The following is a 15,193-nucleotide window of genomic DNA, read 5'->3' as shown; positions in this document are numbered from 1 at the left end:
CACTTGCTAATAACAGTGCTTCCAGTTTGCCTTAAAGATCTGTTTTGAAAAACAAATTTAATTTGCCTGCAGTCTGAACGAAGCCTCAGTCTTGGCAAGAAAGCGAAAAAATGTATTTCCCAAAATGCAGACCTTAAGTAAACAGACTGCTGCTGTGTTCGTGGCTGAATATCTTTACCTGATGTTTGAGTATGTGTGTCTGCTCGCCTATAGACCATTGCCAGACAGCTTGCAGAGATTTTGCTCAGAGGAATGTGTGAACAGAGCTACTGGTCTCCTCTGGAAGACCCACCCACAGTGTCGCCCCTGGACGATCCCACACGGCAGGGACACACTCACAGCAAGAACTACAGCCTGAGCCGACGCCCACGGGTGTACTCAGGAGAGAAGTAAGTGACAGCATGTGTTTGTTGTCGCCAAACTGGGAGTATAATGGAAGTTGGCCAAAATGGCTGCGAAGTGAAATCTGTCGCCAGTGTACTTTTTCACCAACAGCTCTCTCCATCTTCTCCTTATCACGTTTATCTCCATTTCTCCCTTTTCTCTCCTTGTCCTTTTCCCCTACCAGTCTGTTTTGCCCTCAGGAAAACACAGAAGAAGCTTTGCTGCTGCTGCTCATCAGTGAATCAATGGTAAGACACAAACGCTCTTCATCTCCTGCTTGTTGTGTGGTAGGTAAACTCACCTTGTAAACCTTGCCATAGTGCATCTACATCTATATTTGTGCTTTTGTGTGTTTCAGGCTAACCGTGACGCCGTCCTGAGCAGAATTCCTGAACACAACAACGATCGGATCATCAGCCTACAGTCTGCCTCTGTGGTGTACGACCTGCTGACTATAGCTCTGGGCAGGAGGGGGCAGTATGAGATGTTGTCAGAGGTGAATAATCCTCTGTGGGCTGCACAGTCACAGTCATAGTGGTTGTGATGTCTTAAAGCGGCTATCTTTCCCATAGTACACCCACATGGAATTACATTACAGCAGTTTAACACAATATTTTTTCTGAACAAATGAATGTCTCGTGACAATATATTTTAATTAATGACAATTACAGACACCCTGATAAAACTGAAAAATGTGTCTAATTTTGGATGTCTGCAGTGTTTAGAGAGAGCCATGAAGTTTGCCTTTGAGGAGTTCCACTTGTGGTACCAGCTCGCCTTGTCGCTAATGGCAGCTGGCAAATCAGCTCGCGCTGTTAAGGTCCTTAAAGAATGCATTCGTCTGAAGCCTGATGATCCCACCATCCCACTGCTCGCCGTCAAACTGTGTATTGGACCTCTGCACTGGGTGAGAACTATTCAGAAGTCTTAAAGTGTAACACAGCTAACAGATGATTCAGTATATCACCTTCCATGGCGGTCCTTTAAAGAGGACTAATACTTTTGGGGAAGTTACCTTGAATATTTGTCAGTAACTCAACTTAGCACCTTTGTTATCCAACATTAAAAGCATTGAACATCACATTTTTTCCTTGTTTTCGCATCCTCTGCTTATCATTTTATATCTCTCTACTCCCATAATTCAGCTGGATGAAGGGGAGTGCTTTGCAAAGATGGTGATTGACATGGGAGAAAAAGCAGTTGAATTCAGAGCCAAAGGCTACTTGGCCATCGGCCTGGTTTACAGCCTCAAAGCCACTGATGGTAAGACAGTCTTATTCTTATTCTGTTGTTTCCTTCTTTGAAAGAATTTTAGGAAGCATTTGTGTTAGTTCTCCTGTTAAGTAGGAAGTTAGGCTGATTGGTCAAAATATTGTTAGTTCTGACAAAACGGACAGCAAATATTTTGTTTGCTTGTGTTCAGACAAAACATGCAACCATTTCTGTGTCTGACCTGAATGTTTTAAAGAGTGGAAACATGAAGCGTCAGAGACTTTGCTCTGAGGAAAATCAAGTTTTTGTTTTTTACCTCATCAACTTGTTCATATGAAGTTTTTTGTATCCTGGAAGACACATCATGAGCCAAATAAGCAGTCAACACTATAGCTTACCCTGACTTTCAGGATATCATACAAAAAAACCTAATTAACCAATCGTGTCAACTTGCAGGGGGGGCTTTCTGTATCATTATTCTTCTCTCTCCAGTTTGAATATCCATCCATCCATTATCTACACACTGCTTTATCCTCAGTAAGGTCTCTGGGGGCTGGAGTCTATCCCAGCTGAGGACACCTTGGACAGGTCACCAGTCTATCACAGGGCTACATATAGAGACAAACAATCACATTAACACCTACGGACAATTTAGAATCACCAGTTAACCTCAGCATGGTTTTGGACTGTGAGAGGAAGCTGGAGAACCTGGAGAAAACCCACACATGTACAGGAGAACATGGAGACTCCACACAGAAAGATCCCAGGCTGGGATGTGAGGCGACAGTCCAAACCACCGAGTCGCTGTGCAGCCCCAGTTCGAATATTTATGGCTGAATCACTCCAATATTACAGCTTGGCAATGCGTTTGAGCAGAGACATAGAAAAAGACTGACTTTCTAGACTTGCACGTTAAATAGAAAGCAATATTGTCAAGCATTTTAAGGCAAAAAGAGATTATTTTCCAGGAAAAACTTCTAAATATGTAACTTTGATCGACACAGAGCGTTTTTAGGGGTTTGATCACTTGACCAGAGAGGCACCGCTGTGTTTCTCAGATGACGGCTGGTCACTTACATCATTATTGCATCATGTATCTCACTGTTTCACTCTGTCCTTGTCTCTCTAGCGTCGTTGCGGAGCACACAGGAGGAGTACCAGAGGAAAGCTTTAGGAGCCTTTCAGAGGTTCGGACTGAGCTGTGTTTCTCTTATTTTTCAATCTCACAATGTAAAGTTACCATCCTAGCTGGGTGTTGTATTTTACATTGATTAATTTGACCCCGCATTATAATCAGTGTATGGTTTGGCATTCATTTGTATCCTAAGACAACCTTCATCCATAAATCTGCTCTGAGTGACATTTATTACATCAATGTAATACTAACAGCATGCCCTCTCGTGCTTTTTATTTATATCATCTGAGTTTATTAATGTGATGCTGTAGATGATAAATGTGTCCAAATATTTAAATATCCTCTGGTTCGGTTTTTGTTGTGTTACTGTCGTGTCTCTGCTGCCCTTTTACAATTTTGCTGCTGCACCGACTTAACTCCCCAACGGGGATCTTTAAAGTTTCATCTAATCTTATTTAATTTTTTATTCCGCCTTAACACAAAATCTATTTTCTCTCTCTCTCTCTGCAGAGCTCAGAGTCTGTCTCCTACTGATCATCTGGCTGCCTTCTACTTGGCGCTGCAGCTCGCTGTGTCCAGACAGGTAACACGATACAGAGCACTAAGATCAAATCAGTTTGTACAACAATGGGCATTTGAGACATAAAACAAAAGGCAGACAACCACAGTCAGAACATCGAGGAGTGATGCATCTTTCATTTTACATAGTGCTTTTTATCCCAATTCTAGTGAAAACCTGTAGTTTGTATATGTGTGTGTGTGTGTGTGTGTGTGTGTGTGTGTGTGTGTGTGTGTCTGTGTGTGTCTGTGTGTGTGTGTGTGTGTGTAGATCCCCGAGGCACTAGGCTATGTTCGACAGGCACTGCAGCTTCAAGGAGATGATGTCCACTCCCTCCATTTGCTGGCCCTGCTTCTCTCTGCCCAGAAACACTACCACGACGGCCTCAATATTATAGAGATGGCTCTGTCTGAGTATCCTGAGAACTTCAAGTAAGCTCTACACGCATGACCATGGCATTTTATTTATGCCACGCACAGAAGATTTGGATTGAGTGTTGACTGACCACCATTATATATATATATATATATATTTGTCATCTATTGCAGTCTGCTGTATACCAAGGTGAAGCTGGAGGCCATGTGTAGAGGACCAGAAGAAGCTCTGCTAACCTGTAAACACATGCTGCAGATCTGGAAGAGCTTTTACAACTTGACCAACCCCAGGTACACACATTCATACACACACATCAAACACGCATACTCCCCAAATGCAAACACCAGTCCACCATGTTTCCAAAAATTCTATCAGATTTCACCACTAATATCAGCCACTGTAGCAATGAAACCTGTAGCAAATCTTCCTAAAATAGGTTTAAAGTTGATTGGCAACCTTTATCAAATGCTTGAGAATAGAAACAACTGCTGAATCGATGCCAGTTTGAACAAAAACTGAACACTTTAACATTCTTGAAAGTAGGATGTACAGTTGTCCCTCACTATATCGCGGTTCACTTCTCATGGTCTCACTGTATCGCGGAGTTTTGGATTGGGTTTGGTTCCGCAGATGTTTCGCTATATCGCAGAATTTTGCAGTACAGATATCTTTTCTGTCATTGTTATTGTGGCGAGTTGCATTGAAAACTAACACTGGGAAACGTATACCTGCTTCTTACAAACTATATAACTGCCAGATGCTTTTATTTTGACACAGACAATAATATAAATGTAGCAGGAAGTCATGAAACTCACTATACTTCACAGTCACAGTCCTGACAACATAACACTTAACCAAACTAACTAGGCTGAATAAACCACGAAAACACAATAAAACACAAACACTAATAACACTGGAACACTAACATAAACCACATTTAAACCCCCAAGACCCCAAACTCCCATAGTGCATTGCAGCACAACAGTTCAGTCATAGCGACCAGCGCTGCCATCGCATAGCGTCCAGTGCTGGGCTCTGACTGGCTCAGCGACCGTAGCATCAGTCTCCTCTGTCTCCTGAGTATAGCATATGGTATAGCGGCATTCGGTATCTGGCCATGTCGATCTCACACAGACGTCTGATCACTTCATAGTGTTGCTATGCGGTGATGTGTAGTGTGTGGGGAGGATTTATAAAGCCTTAAAATATATATCAACAAGAAAAGCACTCAGAGAGCGCAATACTCTGACAAGGCTATTCATTTTTTGACCTGGCGCTGAACACAGACGTGTGTTATGCATGTGTGCGTGAATCGGCTGACCTAAATATGTAGCGGGACAAATGTGATGGTACTCAAACACCCCCACAATTTAATCAATCAATCAATTGTTCCTTGTATCAATTCTGATAAGTCGGCAATGGCGGATTTGTAATAGGATCACATCATCATCAGCAAGGAGCTGATGCAGCGTTCACTTGTTGTCATGGCTACAGTGACGCCGTGCTGGCAGCTATATCTAGCGATGGGAAATCTTTAACAAATCCGTAGATCCAGACTATAAGCTGCATCACTGCCAGAATCTAATCACTCGGTCCTTGTGTCATTTCTGACCTTCCCTGAAAATTTCATCCAAATCCATTAGTCTGTTTTTGAGTAATGTTGCACAGGACAGACAGATTCACAGAGAAACGTAGCTGATCGTCACATAACTCCATTTGTGGTACAGCGGGAGAGCTGGTAAGAGCGTGGTCTGTGTTTGTTGTGCTGAGCAGTGAATAAAACCTGCAGAAAACTGTCCTGTCATGCTGGGGATGTTTAGCATGGAAGACAGCAAAAGACATGAGCATAAAAATGCAAAATAATTGTACCCGGCCTGACCTACAGCCCTGTAGACGGGTGAGTCGACCGATATTTAAGGGTTACAATATGATTGCTACTTCGCAGATTTTCGTCTATCGCGGGAGGGTCTGGAACATAACCCCCACGATATATGAGGGACCACTGTATTGCATTAGTATTGGATTAGAGTGCATTAGTTGTAAGTAGGAGCATGGAGAAACACACCTTTAGGTTAGTAGCATTATAGAGTTTTAAATTACAGATGATTATCTATCATTCTTGTCATTTGGTCGACTAGTATTAGCATTCAGAATTTAGTACATATGTTCCAATGTGCATTTTTATTAACCCACATTTTCTTCAGGAGACATCAAATAGTCAGTGAGGTTTTTTCAAGGCCATTAATGTTTATTAGTAATCAACAGAACAATTACCAATATTTGTAACTGATACACAGTTGCAGCGAAATTGAAAATCTTCAAGTCAAAATTTTAAATAATGCAACCTCCAACACAAAACTTTGCTTAAATGCCTTTATTTATGTTTGATATCTGTTTGACTGAAAGAGAACTTTTATCTATGAACGGTAATAGGCTCTTACTTATCGCTTGTAATCAATCGAATGTGAAGAGATAGAGCCAAAGTAGCACACTTTTTATTGTTGATTTTTTTTCTTGTTTTTTTATTAGGAGTCCGTTAAAAAATAATGATAGCACTGACCAGAAGGCGAAGCTAGACACGGCAGACCCTCATTATAAAAATAGGATCAGTTCATACTGGTGCACCCAGTTCTTGTTGGTTTCATTCAAGGTTGCACTTGAAGCTAAGAAACGATAGGCTTATATGTCTCAGCGTGTTGACTGCTTGGCAACCCAGCCCAGTATAAAAACATTGTTGTTTTCTGTCCATGAGTGTATCTAAGCCCTGTGTGTTCATACATGTGTGTTTATGGCAGTGATTCAGGGCGTGGCAGCAGTCTGTTGGATAGAGCCATAGCAGACCGACGACAGCTCAACGCCATGACTCTGCCTGACTTCAGTGACCCTGAGACTGGTAGGAGCATGCACACACACACACACACACACACACACACACACACACACACACACACACACACACACACACACACACACACACACACACACACACACACACACACACACACAGAAGGCCCCCATGCTCACTGTGTTTCAGAAAAAGAAAAACTTCTTTTTTCTCATCTAAGAAATAATTTTAAGGCCGTTCAGAGCCACATGCCTTCCTCTTTCTTCTTTTTTTTTATTGTTCCATTATCAGATATCAGAGGAAAATGTCTGTAAACCAATCTCACCAATTCGTATCACTGATTTTTTTTTGTTAGATATTGTTTTGACAACAGTGTTTTCTGTTGGATAAGACGCTGCTTTATCTACAGCTGTTACGATGATAAACTGCAGAATGTGACAGTTCTAGAAAAATGGTTATAGTTTTATGAAAAGTGTGTGCAGATTAAGGACCAGTGTGTCTGTCCTTTCTTTATTCCGTGATTGATTTCACTCATTTCTGTTTTATTTCCTTTGTTTTAGTCTCAGGTTCTTCCTCCTCTCAGTCTGGTTATGAACCAGTCTCCCCCACCTCTCCATCCACCATCTCCACCCTCTCCTCCCCGCTGTCCTCCCCTTCCTCCCCTGTCTTCATCCTCCAGTCTCCTCCTCCACCCAAAAACCCATCCTTCCTCCCTTCTTCCCCTCCCCCTTCTTTTTCTCCTCCTCCTCCTCTTCCTGCTCCTCCTCCTCCTCCTCCTCCTCCTCCTCCCACCAAGACCAGGACTCACTCCTTTTGCAACCACGTCGCTCTCCGCCAGCTCTCCTCCAACTGTAATCTGCCTCCACGTCCACTCTGCCTGTGGCATGGTGTGGAGAGTGACAGGAAAGAGCAGAACAAGTTTTTGGAGATTTGCTCGTTGGTTCATTTGCATGCTAAGTAATACTTGGGGGATTTTAGCTTAACAGAAATAGATATCAATTCGTATCATATTCATGTTCAGCTATATCAAAACTAAAGGTAATAACCTTGTCTCTTCTCGTATTTATGGATTCTGAAATTAGCTTACCGTCACTACACTCACTCAGAAACATGCATGGATTTGCTGTGCTGTAGTTTTTAGCGTTACACTCCGCAGACCACAAATGGTATCACTTGTGCTGCATTTCAGTAGTTATTCTGAAGTCCAAATACAAAGTCAGAATTCATGCTCAGGGTCCACTTTATTAGGAACACCGTACTTATACTGAGTAGAGCATCCCTGTGCTCTTAGACAGCCTCATTTCTTCATGTCATGAATTCCACAAGATGTTGGAAACATTCCTTTGAAATTCTGCTCTATGTTGATATGTTGACATGAAGCATAGAATTTTTGCTGGTTTGTCTGCTGCACATTCAAGCTGCCAGTTTCGCTACGACATCTCTCTGGTGTTTTATTGGATTCAGCTCTGATGACTGTAGAGTTCCACTGAACTCACCGTCATGATGAGAGCTTCAACACAGATGCTTACTTCATCTTTGCTTTAATGCAGGAAATGGTCAGGTCCAACAATGGTAATATTGTGACAATACTGTAATACTGACAATAGATTCGCTGATATTTAAAACTTGACCCTCGTGATGTCCTCCCAGTTGCCATACACCTTTTGTCCTCTGGGGTCAAAGTGACTCCGCCTGGTTTGACTGTTATTTAAAGCATATTATATAGTGTATAAATTGTCAATCAATTCTGTGTTACACCTTTAGTCTTACTTCAGTCCAACATTGCCACAATTTTTTCCTGTCATTTTGGAATTTAGGGCCAAATAGACCTTGTTACATAAAAATTTAGGACGGCAAAAGATTTTACTTGGGGTCAGAATGACGTCAAGGACAACACAAGAGTCAAAAGAGTAAAGTTTTGTTGTTGTTGTTTTTTAAAAAAAGGACAGAGGCATTGTCACCGTTTAAAACTTTCATTTTCACTTTAGAAGCATGTGTTGACAGTTTTAATTTAACCAAAATCTGTAAAAATCACACTCTTTGTCTTGATAGCTGACATATCCATGTGGTGTTTTCTTTTTTTTCATATTGTATGTTGGAATGAGAAAAATATTTAGTCAGCCTCATGACGGAGTATCTCTCTGTATATCTCTATATCACTGCCACATACTGAAAAAACACATTCAGACTTGCAGGATTTCATATGTAACAAACCGAAGACACCAGTCCTGTCAGCTTGCAGGGTGAAGTTTTCCGCTTCACGATTCTTCTTTAGAATCCATGTCCAATTTGAACACGAACAGCTAAATTTCTCTAGCATTGCAGTTGGCTATTATGTAGTATTAAAATGTAGTTTTACAGCCGCTCACTGAGTTGTAGGTGAGCTGTTGTGCTAAACTGCAGGCTAGGGGGAAGTGGCGGGAGACGGGGACTCCATAGATCTATACATCTTAAACTATGCAGAGCTACACCATTTTAAAGCTGGAGGGATTTTTTAATTGAAAAAAAATACTTTTGATACACAGAGATACACATTGTGGGGTTTTATTCATGACCACAGATGGACTACAACAGTGCCTTTGTCCTTTTTTGGGGGGTATATTTGGGGGGTACCCACCTAATTTCTGAATTATATCCTTACACTTTGTCTCAAAATATTATCTGCTGCAGTGTTAGCAAGAAGCACCTGAGTAAACAATCTGCCAGGGATTGTTTTTCTCTTCACTAAACTAATGGCCCTGATATTCACTAAACTCTTTTCCTGAGCCTTGTTGTGCTTTAACCTCACTGAGATTGTAGTGAAGCTGGAAGTTGAGTGACTCATTCAAGCCTCACAGGCATGAAGAAGGAGTTTAAAACTAAAATGACTAACCCTGTTGGAGTATTAGATGTTCCTCATAATCACATAGGCGTTCTCAGATCAGCTGTAACTTGAAGCCTGCTTGCAGATACTTTGGGCGTGGATTTGACTGCAGTTGGACCTTGATGAATCTGCTGCAGTTGCTTTGCATTTTTTGTGATTTGCACACACTTGAAGTCGATGCAGCTAAGATTTAGAGATCAGCTGGGTTCTTCTCTGATATTACAGAAAATTACAGCTTTACTGTCTTCACATCTGTGTGCTTTTCACTTGATTTTGTTATTACTGTGTCTGTTTCTGTGAGGATTTTTCATCTCAGCCATCATCAGTTTGTCTTTCTTCCCAGCTTCAATCTCATCCTGTCTTTCCTTGTTTCCATCTCTTCTGCTAATGATGTTTGTACTGGGAAATAATGGTTGTAATTTAGTTAAATCATCTCTCCAGAACATGATGTTTTTCTCAGCCTGCCAGCGAACAGTGACATTTAAAACTAACAGTTAGTCCATCATCATGATTACAACTACTGGAAATCAGACTAAGATTTTTTATAATGCTACTTTGGTGAGGTTGAAATTTAATGTGTACGGTGAGTCAGTTAAAAGCTCTGTGAGGTATGTGTCTCTAATTTCACTCTCACTGTGCTGAAATGCAAAATACATGTCATGTTCCTCTTCGCTGTGCCTCATTTTCAGAGTAATTTTGAACTGAAGAGACAAAAATCTGTCATGAGTTAAAAAGTAGAGAAAGATGAGGCTCTTTTATGCTTAAAGTTAGTTAAAGTGTGAGTAAATATGCTGCTCGGTTGGCATTTATTTAAACAAGAGTGTTAAAAAGGTCCAAGTGGAAGCAGCCATGTGGTCTAAAAGGATGCTGTGAAGAATGAAGGGAACCTCATCGTGCTCTGAAGTCGACCTTCTGGAATCAGCACTCTTTTTCTATCATAATGATCTAGATATTCTTTTCCTCTCTTTCAGTCATTAACAATCGTCTTTCTGTTTTTTCCCATCCCTCCGTTTTTTTCAAGGCGGCCTTCAGGACGCTAACACTCTTGGTTTTTCCTCCATGTTTTCTGTTTGTAAGTAGCCATGTAACCTCCATCAGATGTTCCTTTTTCCATCCATTCTTCATTCAGTTCTTGGACCTTTTCCCCATGAGGTTCACATATATGAGCGATATGTGTATGGCGAAAATATATCTCCTGCTTTAACGTGACATCTGCAGCCAGTTTTCAGGAGAGTATTTGTATCATGTTGATGGTCCATGATTTAAAGGGATACAGTGACTTGGAGGGAGATCTGTGTTGTAGCTACATGTTGTAGGGTTTTTCATAGCTTCAAATGGGCCTTTGGGGTGACAACACAAGACAGCAAGCACAATCAGAGTATGTAGTAAAGGCCTGTGTGACAGAAATCTGTACATTTTTCTTTTATTTTGTTTAGTTTCCATTTGATAAACAAAAATGCCGATTATACTTGAGCAACCCTCACTTCTTCTCATTAGAGGGTGTAGTTTTTTTTCAGGCTCACTGTGGGGTGAAAGTCAGATTGAGGTATTATTTCTGTTTGTTTTAATGTTTGTCTTTATTAAGTAGTGCAAAAAATGCGCAAATACTCAGTGACATGAAGATGAAGCAGAAGAAGCAGCTTCTTGCTTCCGAATTTAATTATGTGTGACACGTGGCTGTAATTTTGGCAAATAGAACAGGCTAACAATCAAATAATTGCTGTAATTCTACTAAAGTTTCATAATTAATTTGCCATAATAGATCAGTCTCTACCAAATTACTGTGAAAAGGGTGAATAAATGAAAAGAAAAGGGGGGAATAGTGCAGAGGAAAAACTAATGATGATGATGATGACTTATGAGATTGATAATGTTATTTACAAGAAGCATTATCAGCTCTGTGCATCTGTTATCAAGATGTAGTTAGTTACTGTCTTTTATACTGACACCAGGAGAAGTTATGTATATACAATTAACTGTTCACAGCAGTCAGAAGTGTGGCTGTTACACACGATACACAGAGGGGGAACTTATGCTGTTGTGATTTGTTGCCTTTTTCCCTGTAAGTCAGTGTATTCCTTTAATTCACTGAGCAGCTTTAGTGCATGCTACTGTGTGAATTTTAGGCACAAGTCACTGCAGGAGCTTCCTTAGCTATCTGTTAGAAATTATGTAAATGTCATTTAGTTTAGAAAAGCTTTTTTTTTTTTTTTTTTTAAGTGTTTAAAGCAAAAATGTTCTCCCTCTGGGAATTATGTCATTCTACAACTACATGGTTGATGGATTGAAATTTGTATTACAGGCACAAAGTGGCACAAGTGAAAGCAATTCATATGAACACACACTGTACCGCCTCTGTTCCTCTTCCTCCGACTGTTCGCCTGAGTAGGACTTTTTTCATTCACTGTCAAGGCCATGTGACCTGCTGCCTATATGAGATTTAGGCTTTACAGTGCATGATAAGAATGCTCTGTTCAGGAAAGTAGAAAGGTTGGATGTAGGGGAGGAAAAACAAATCAGAAATGGAGAGACCAATAAAAAGTTTCAAATTACCAGTGACTTTCTGTTAGCTGTTGAAGAAGCTGAGAATGTTTCACTCAGTTTCATCAAAACGAGGTTAGTTTAGGGACCATTGCACATGTCTGAATGTGATCTACTAGGCAAGGCTGCTGCATGCTGGCATCTAATAATTTATCCCCAAAAAAACAGCCCTTCAAAACAGGATCCTCAACTTCAAATGCATTTGTGTTGTATGAGAGAAAGAGACATCCTTTTGTCATTTCCCCAAATCCGCTTATCAGCAGCACACTCCTCCTCTCTCGCTCTCACACACAGCGAGCTTTAAAATTCAAATCTCCTCCTTTTACCCTTATCTCAGTTGTCTTTTTACACATGGGTGGTTTCCTCTCCCTTAGCGCTCAAACACACAGTTCATGTCGGTGTAGTGGAGGGGGAAATGGGTCGCACCAGGGGAGACCAGAATAATAAGAATGGGGGACAGGAAATCTTTCTTTTATCAGATTAAAGCTTTTATTCCAGCTAGCTGAGATCGCCGGTCATTTTAAATTCGTTTCAGGCTATAAAATGCTTATTTCTATGTAGTTTTAATCCTTTATGCTGTAAATGACAAAGATGAAAAGTAGGTGCTTTTATACAGGTATTTACTTTTTAAAGAAACATATTGGCATGTAGAATAGTAAAACTGAAATATGAAGGCCTGTTGAGCAACATGTTTCATAATGTTAAACAGATCAGACTGAATAGATTATAGTGGAGCTGGTATTTATCTGCTTAACCTTTAGAACCTTTGATTAGACTGTTCATACAGCTTTGGAAATAAGTATTCGACCTCTGTGGCTGATTCCTCCTTTGCAGTTATTGATGGAGCCCTACTTTGTGTTTTTTCTAAAGTTTTAACATCTAGATAGCTTGGTGACCCCTGACTTTGGCACGGGAGATCAGTGGTTCAAATCCCAGTCAGGGTGCAGTTGATCAGTGAGGATCATTAGGAAAGAACTGTAGTGTTGCCCAGCCTAACTACCAGGTGTTCAATCTACTCTCAGATGTAAAAAAAGCTTCTGCTAAATGGAATTGTAGATGTTTCGCTGATTCCAAACTAGTTAGCAACGACTCTCGCTGTCTTCCTCTTTGTTAAAGATGTCTCCTCATCATCTCTCAATCTTTCAGACATTTTTTAGTGATAACTGAGCCTAGTTGACTTCCTATATACAGCTTACACACAAAACTATGGTGACTTAAAAGCTATTTTGGCCATTTAATTGGAATTTTGACATTTCAGCACAGCTTATTGTTAAACATTATCACATTTAACTGAATTATCAGAAACTTTTTTCATGTCTTTAGAAAGATGCTGTAGTTATTCATTATGATACAATCCTAACAGAATTAGTTAAGCTGAAAACCTGTTAGAAAGCAGCAAGTGGTCTAATAATTATTTCCAAAGCTATAATTAACATCTCAATGTTTTTGTCACAATTCGTGCAGAAAAATGTTCCACTTTTAAAAACAAACCTCAAATCTTACATCCACAGTGTGTTCGAATAGGCTAAAAAAAGATTCAGTTAAACAGTAGCTCTGCAGAAATCTTTAAATGTTCTGAAAGTGCAGTGACTTTTTGTGTCTTTATTGCAATTAGTTGTAAAGAACTCTCAAACAGTGACCAAAACATTATATATGGCAGCATAAGATAAGTGTAAAATCAAAAACATTCAGATGTACTACCATTCAAAAGTTTGGGGTCCCTTAGGAATGTCCTTATTTCTTCAAGAAAAGCTTTTTTTTTCAATGAAGATAACATTGACTGAATGATAAATCCAGTCTAGACATTGTTAATGTGCTAAAAGACTATTCTAGCTGGAAACAGCTGATTTTTAATGGAATATCTCCATTTCCAGCAACCATCACTCCTGTGTTCTAATGCTACATTGTGTTAGCTAATGCTGTTGAAAGGCTCATTGATGATCAGAAAACCCTTGTGCAGTTACGTTAGCACATGGATAAAAGTGTGAGTATTCATGGAAAACATGAAATTGCCTGGATGACCCCAAACCTTTGAATGGTAGTGTATATGATTAGACTAACATATCATCGTGTTATGTTTTGCTTTCACGTATCTGCAGTGTGTCTACAATGTCCCATGTGGTTGCCATTTTGCATCCTGTAAAAATCTCACGTAATGAGGAGGCAAAATAACAAAAATATCACAGTAGCGCTTCTTTTTGTTACTAATAAGCAGAGTGATGCAGTTTTTGCATGGTGGTGCAGAAATGGGTTCATGTTGGCCTGGTTAATCCAGGGCCATAACACTGTGTGGTGCAGCATGTGGAATGGTGTGGACTCATTAAAGGCTTCAGTGCTGGAAGAGGAAACTGTGCACCAATGTGGGCTCAGAGCCTCAAGCTTCTTACTGCAACCAAACACCACAGATTTCACTGATAAGTTCCTCCTTCCTCTCTGAAGCTGTGGGACTCAGTGAGCTCTGCTGTTGTTTTCTGGTTGAACATAAAGCCTGCATTGTGGCACATGGCTGCCTAACACTGCTGTAGTGCTAAAGTCAGCAAATGTGGAGATGGTGTGTGTGACGGCTTGATTCTCTCCCTCCAGGCTCGGTTCATGCTACATCCATAGCAGCCAGTCGTGTGGAGCAGGCTCTGTCTGAGGTAGCCTCCTCCCTGCAGAGCAGCGCACCTAAACATGGACCCCTGCACCCTTGGATGACGCTGGCTCAGATCTGGCTACATGCAGGTACGTTCACACAGTGCATGAGGGTTATTGTATGTCAGCACTTTAAAACACAGTTTACAGAGAAAGACTAGCTGAGATAATAGTGCCTCCTGTCTGACATCACCCATAGAGACTCTTAAAATACCCTTAAAGAACTTCTGTGACTTTCAGTGAAGAGTATTGGCATCTCATTGTTAACACCTCCTTGTTGAGCACATACAAAAAAAAAAACGATTACATCCCATAGGCTTGCATAACATCAGAGACGTGTATTGCTATACGGAGGCGAGACATGTGCATAGGGCCACATGACCGCCAAGGAGCCCCCTGTGCCAACGCATTTTTTCCCTCTCGAATATAAATTGACATTGGTGGTAATTACAGGCTTCAGGACTGTCACAGTGTGTTACAATCGTCCTTTTGCCCTCCAAACATAAGCCTGTTCTGAGTGCAGATTCACAGCAATGGCCATTTGGCTCAGCTGGTTAGAGTGCCATGCAATGTCTCCTCGACATCAATCAGAGTGCTTTTTTGCCCTCTATTCCTGCATCACTCGTCGTCCATTTCACAGCATCA

General features: G+C 40.7%; 1 protein-coding gene across 4 annotated transcripts in view; it reads left to right on the top strand.

The window, feature by feature from the left end:
* The window catches only part of ttc7b (tetratricopeptide repeat domain 7B), a 37,787-nt gene that overhangs the window by 10,843 nt on the left and 11,751 nt on the right, over nucleotides 1-15,193 (top strand). The window contains exons 8-20 of one of the 4 annotated variants that reach the window (XM_055006083.1): nucleotides 214-389; nucleotides 569-632; nucleotides 743-880; nucleotides 1,103-1,291; nucleotides 1,530-1,647; nucleotides 2,726-2,783; nucleotides 3,242-3,314; nucleotides 3,561-3,721; nucleotides 3,839-3,955; nucleotides 6,461-6,558; nucleotides 7,071-7,361; nucleotides 10,395-10,445; nucleotides 14,498-14,638. In XM_055006083.1, coding sequence (XP_054862058.1) covers nucleotides 214-389; nucleotides 569-632; nucleotides 743-880; nucleotides 1,103-1,291; nucleotides 1,530-1,647; nucleotides 2,726-2,783; nucleotides 3,242-3,314; nucleotides 3,561-3,721; nucleotides 3,839-3,955; nucleotides 6,461-6,558; nucleotides 7,071-7,361; nucleotides 10,395-10,445; nucleotides 14,498-14,638 — 1,675 coding nt within the window. The remainder of the gene's footprint in view (nucleotides 1-213; nucleotides 390-568; nucleotides 633-742; nucleotides 881-1,102; nucleotides 1,292-1,529; nucleotides 1,648-2,725; nucleotides 2,784-3,241; nucleotides 3,315-3,560; nucleotides 3,722-3,838; nucleotides 3,956-6,460; nucleotides 6,559-7,070; nucleotides 7,362-10,394; nucleotides 10,446-14,497; nucleotides 14,639-15,193) is intronic. The other 3 variants (XM_055006084.1, XM_055006085.1, XM_055006086.1) reach the window with 3 other exon arrangements.

This window comes from Amphiprion ocellaris, chromosome 20 (assembly GCF_022539595.1).
Source record: "Amphiprion ocellaris isolate individual 3 ecotype Okinawa chromosome 20, ASM2253959v1, whole genome shotgun sequence".
NCBI classification, from domain to species: Eukaryota; Metazoa; Chordata; class Actinopteri; family Pomacentridae; genus Amphiprion; species Amphiprion ocellaris.
This window is presented reverse-complemented; position numbering and strand designations above follow the sequence as displayed.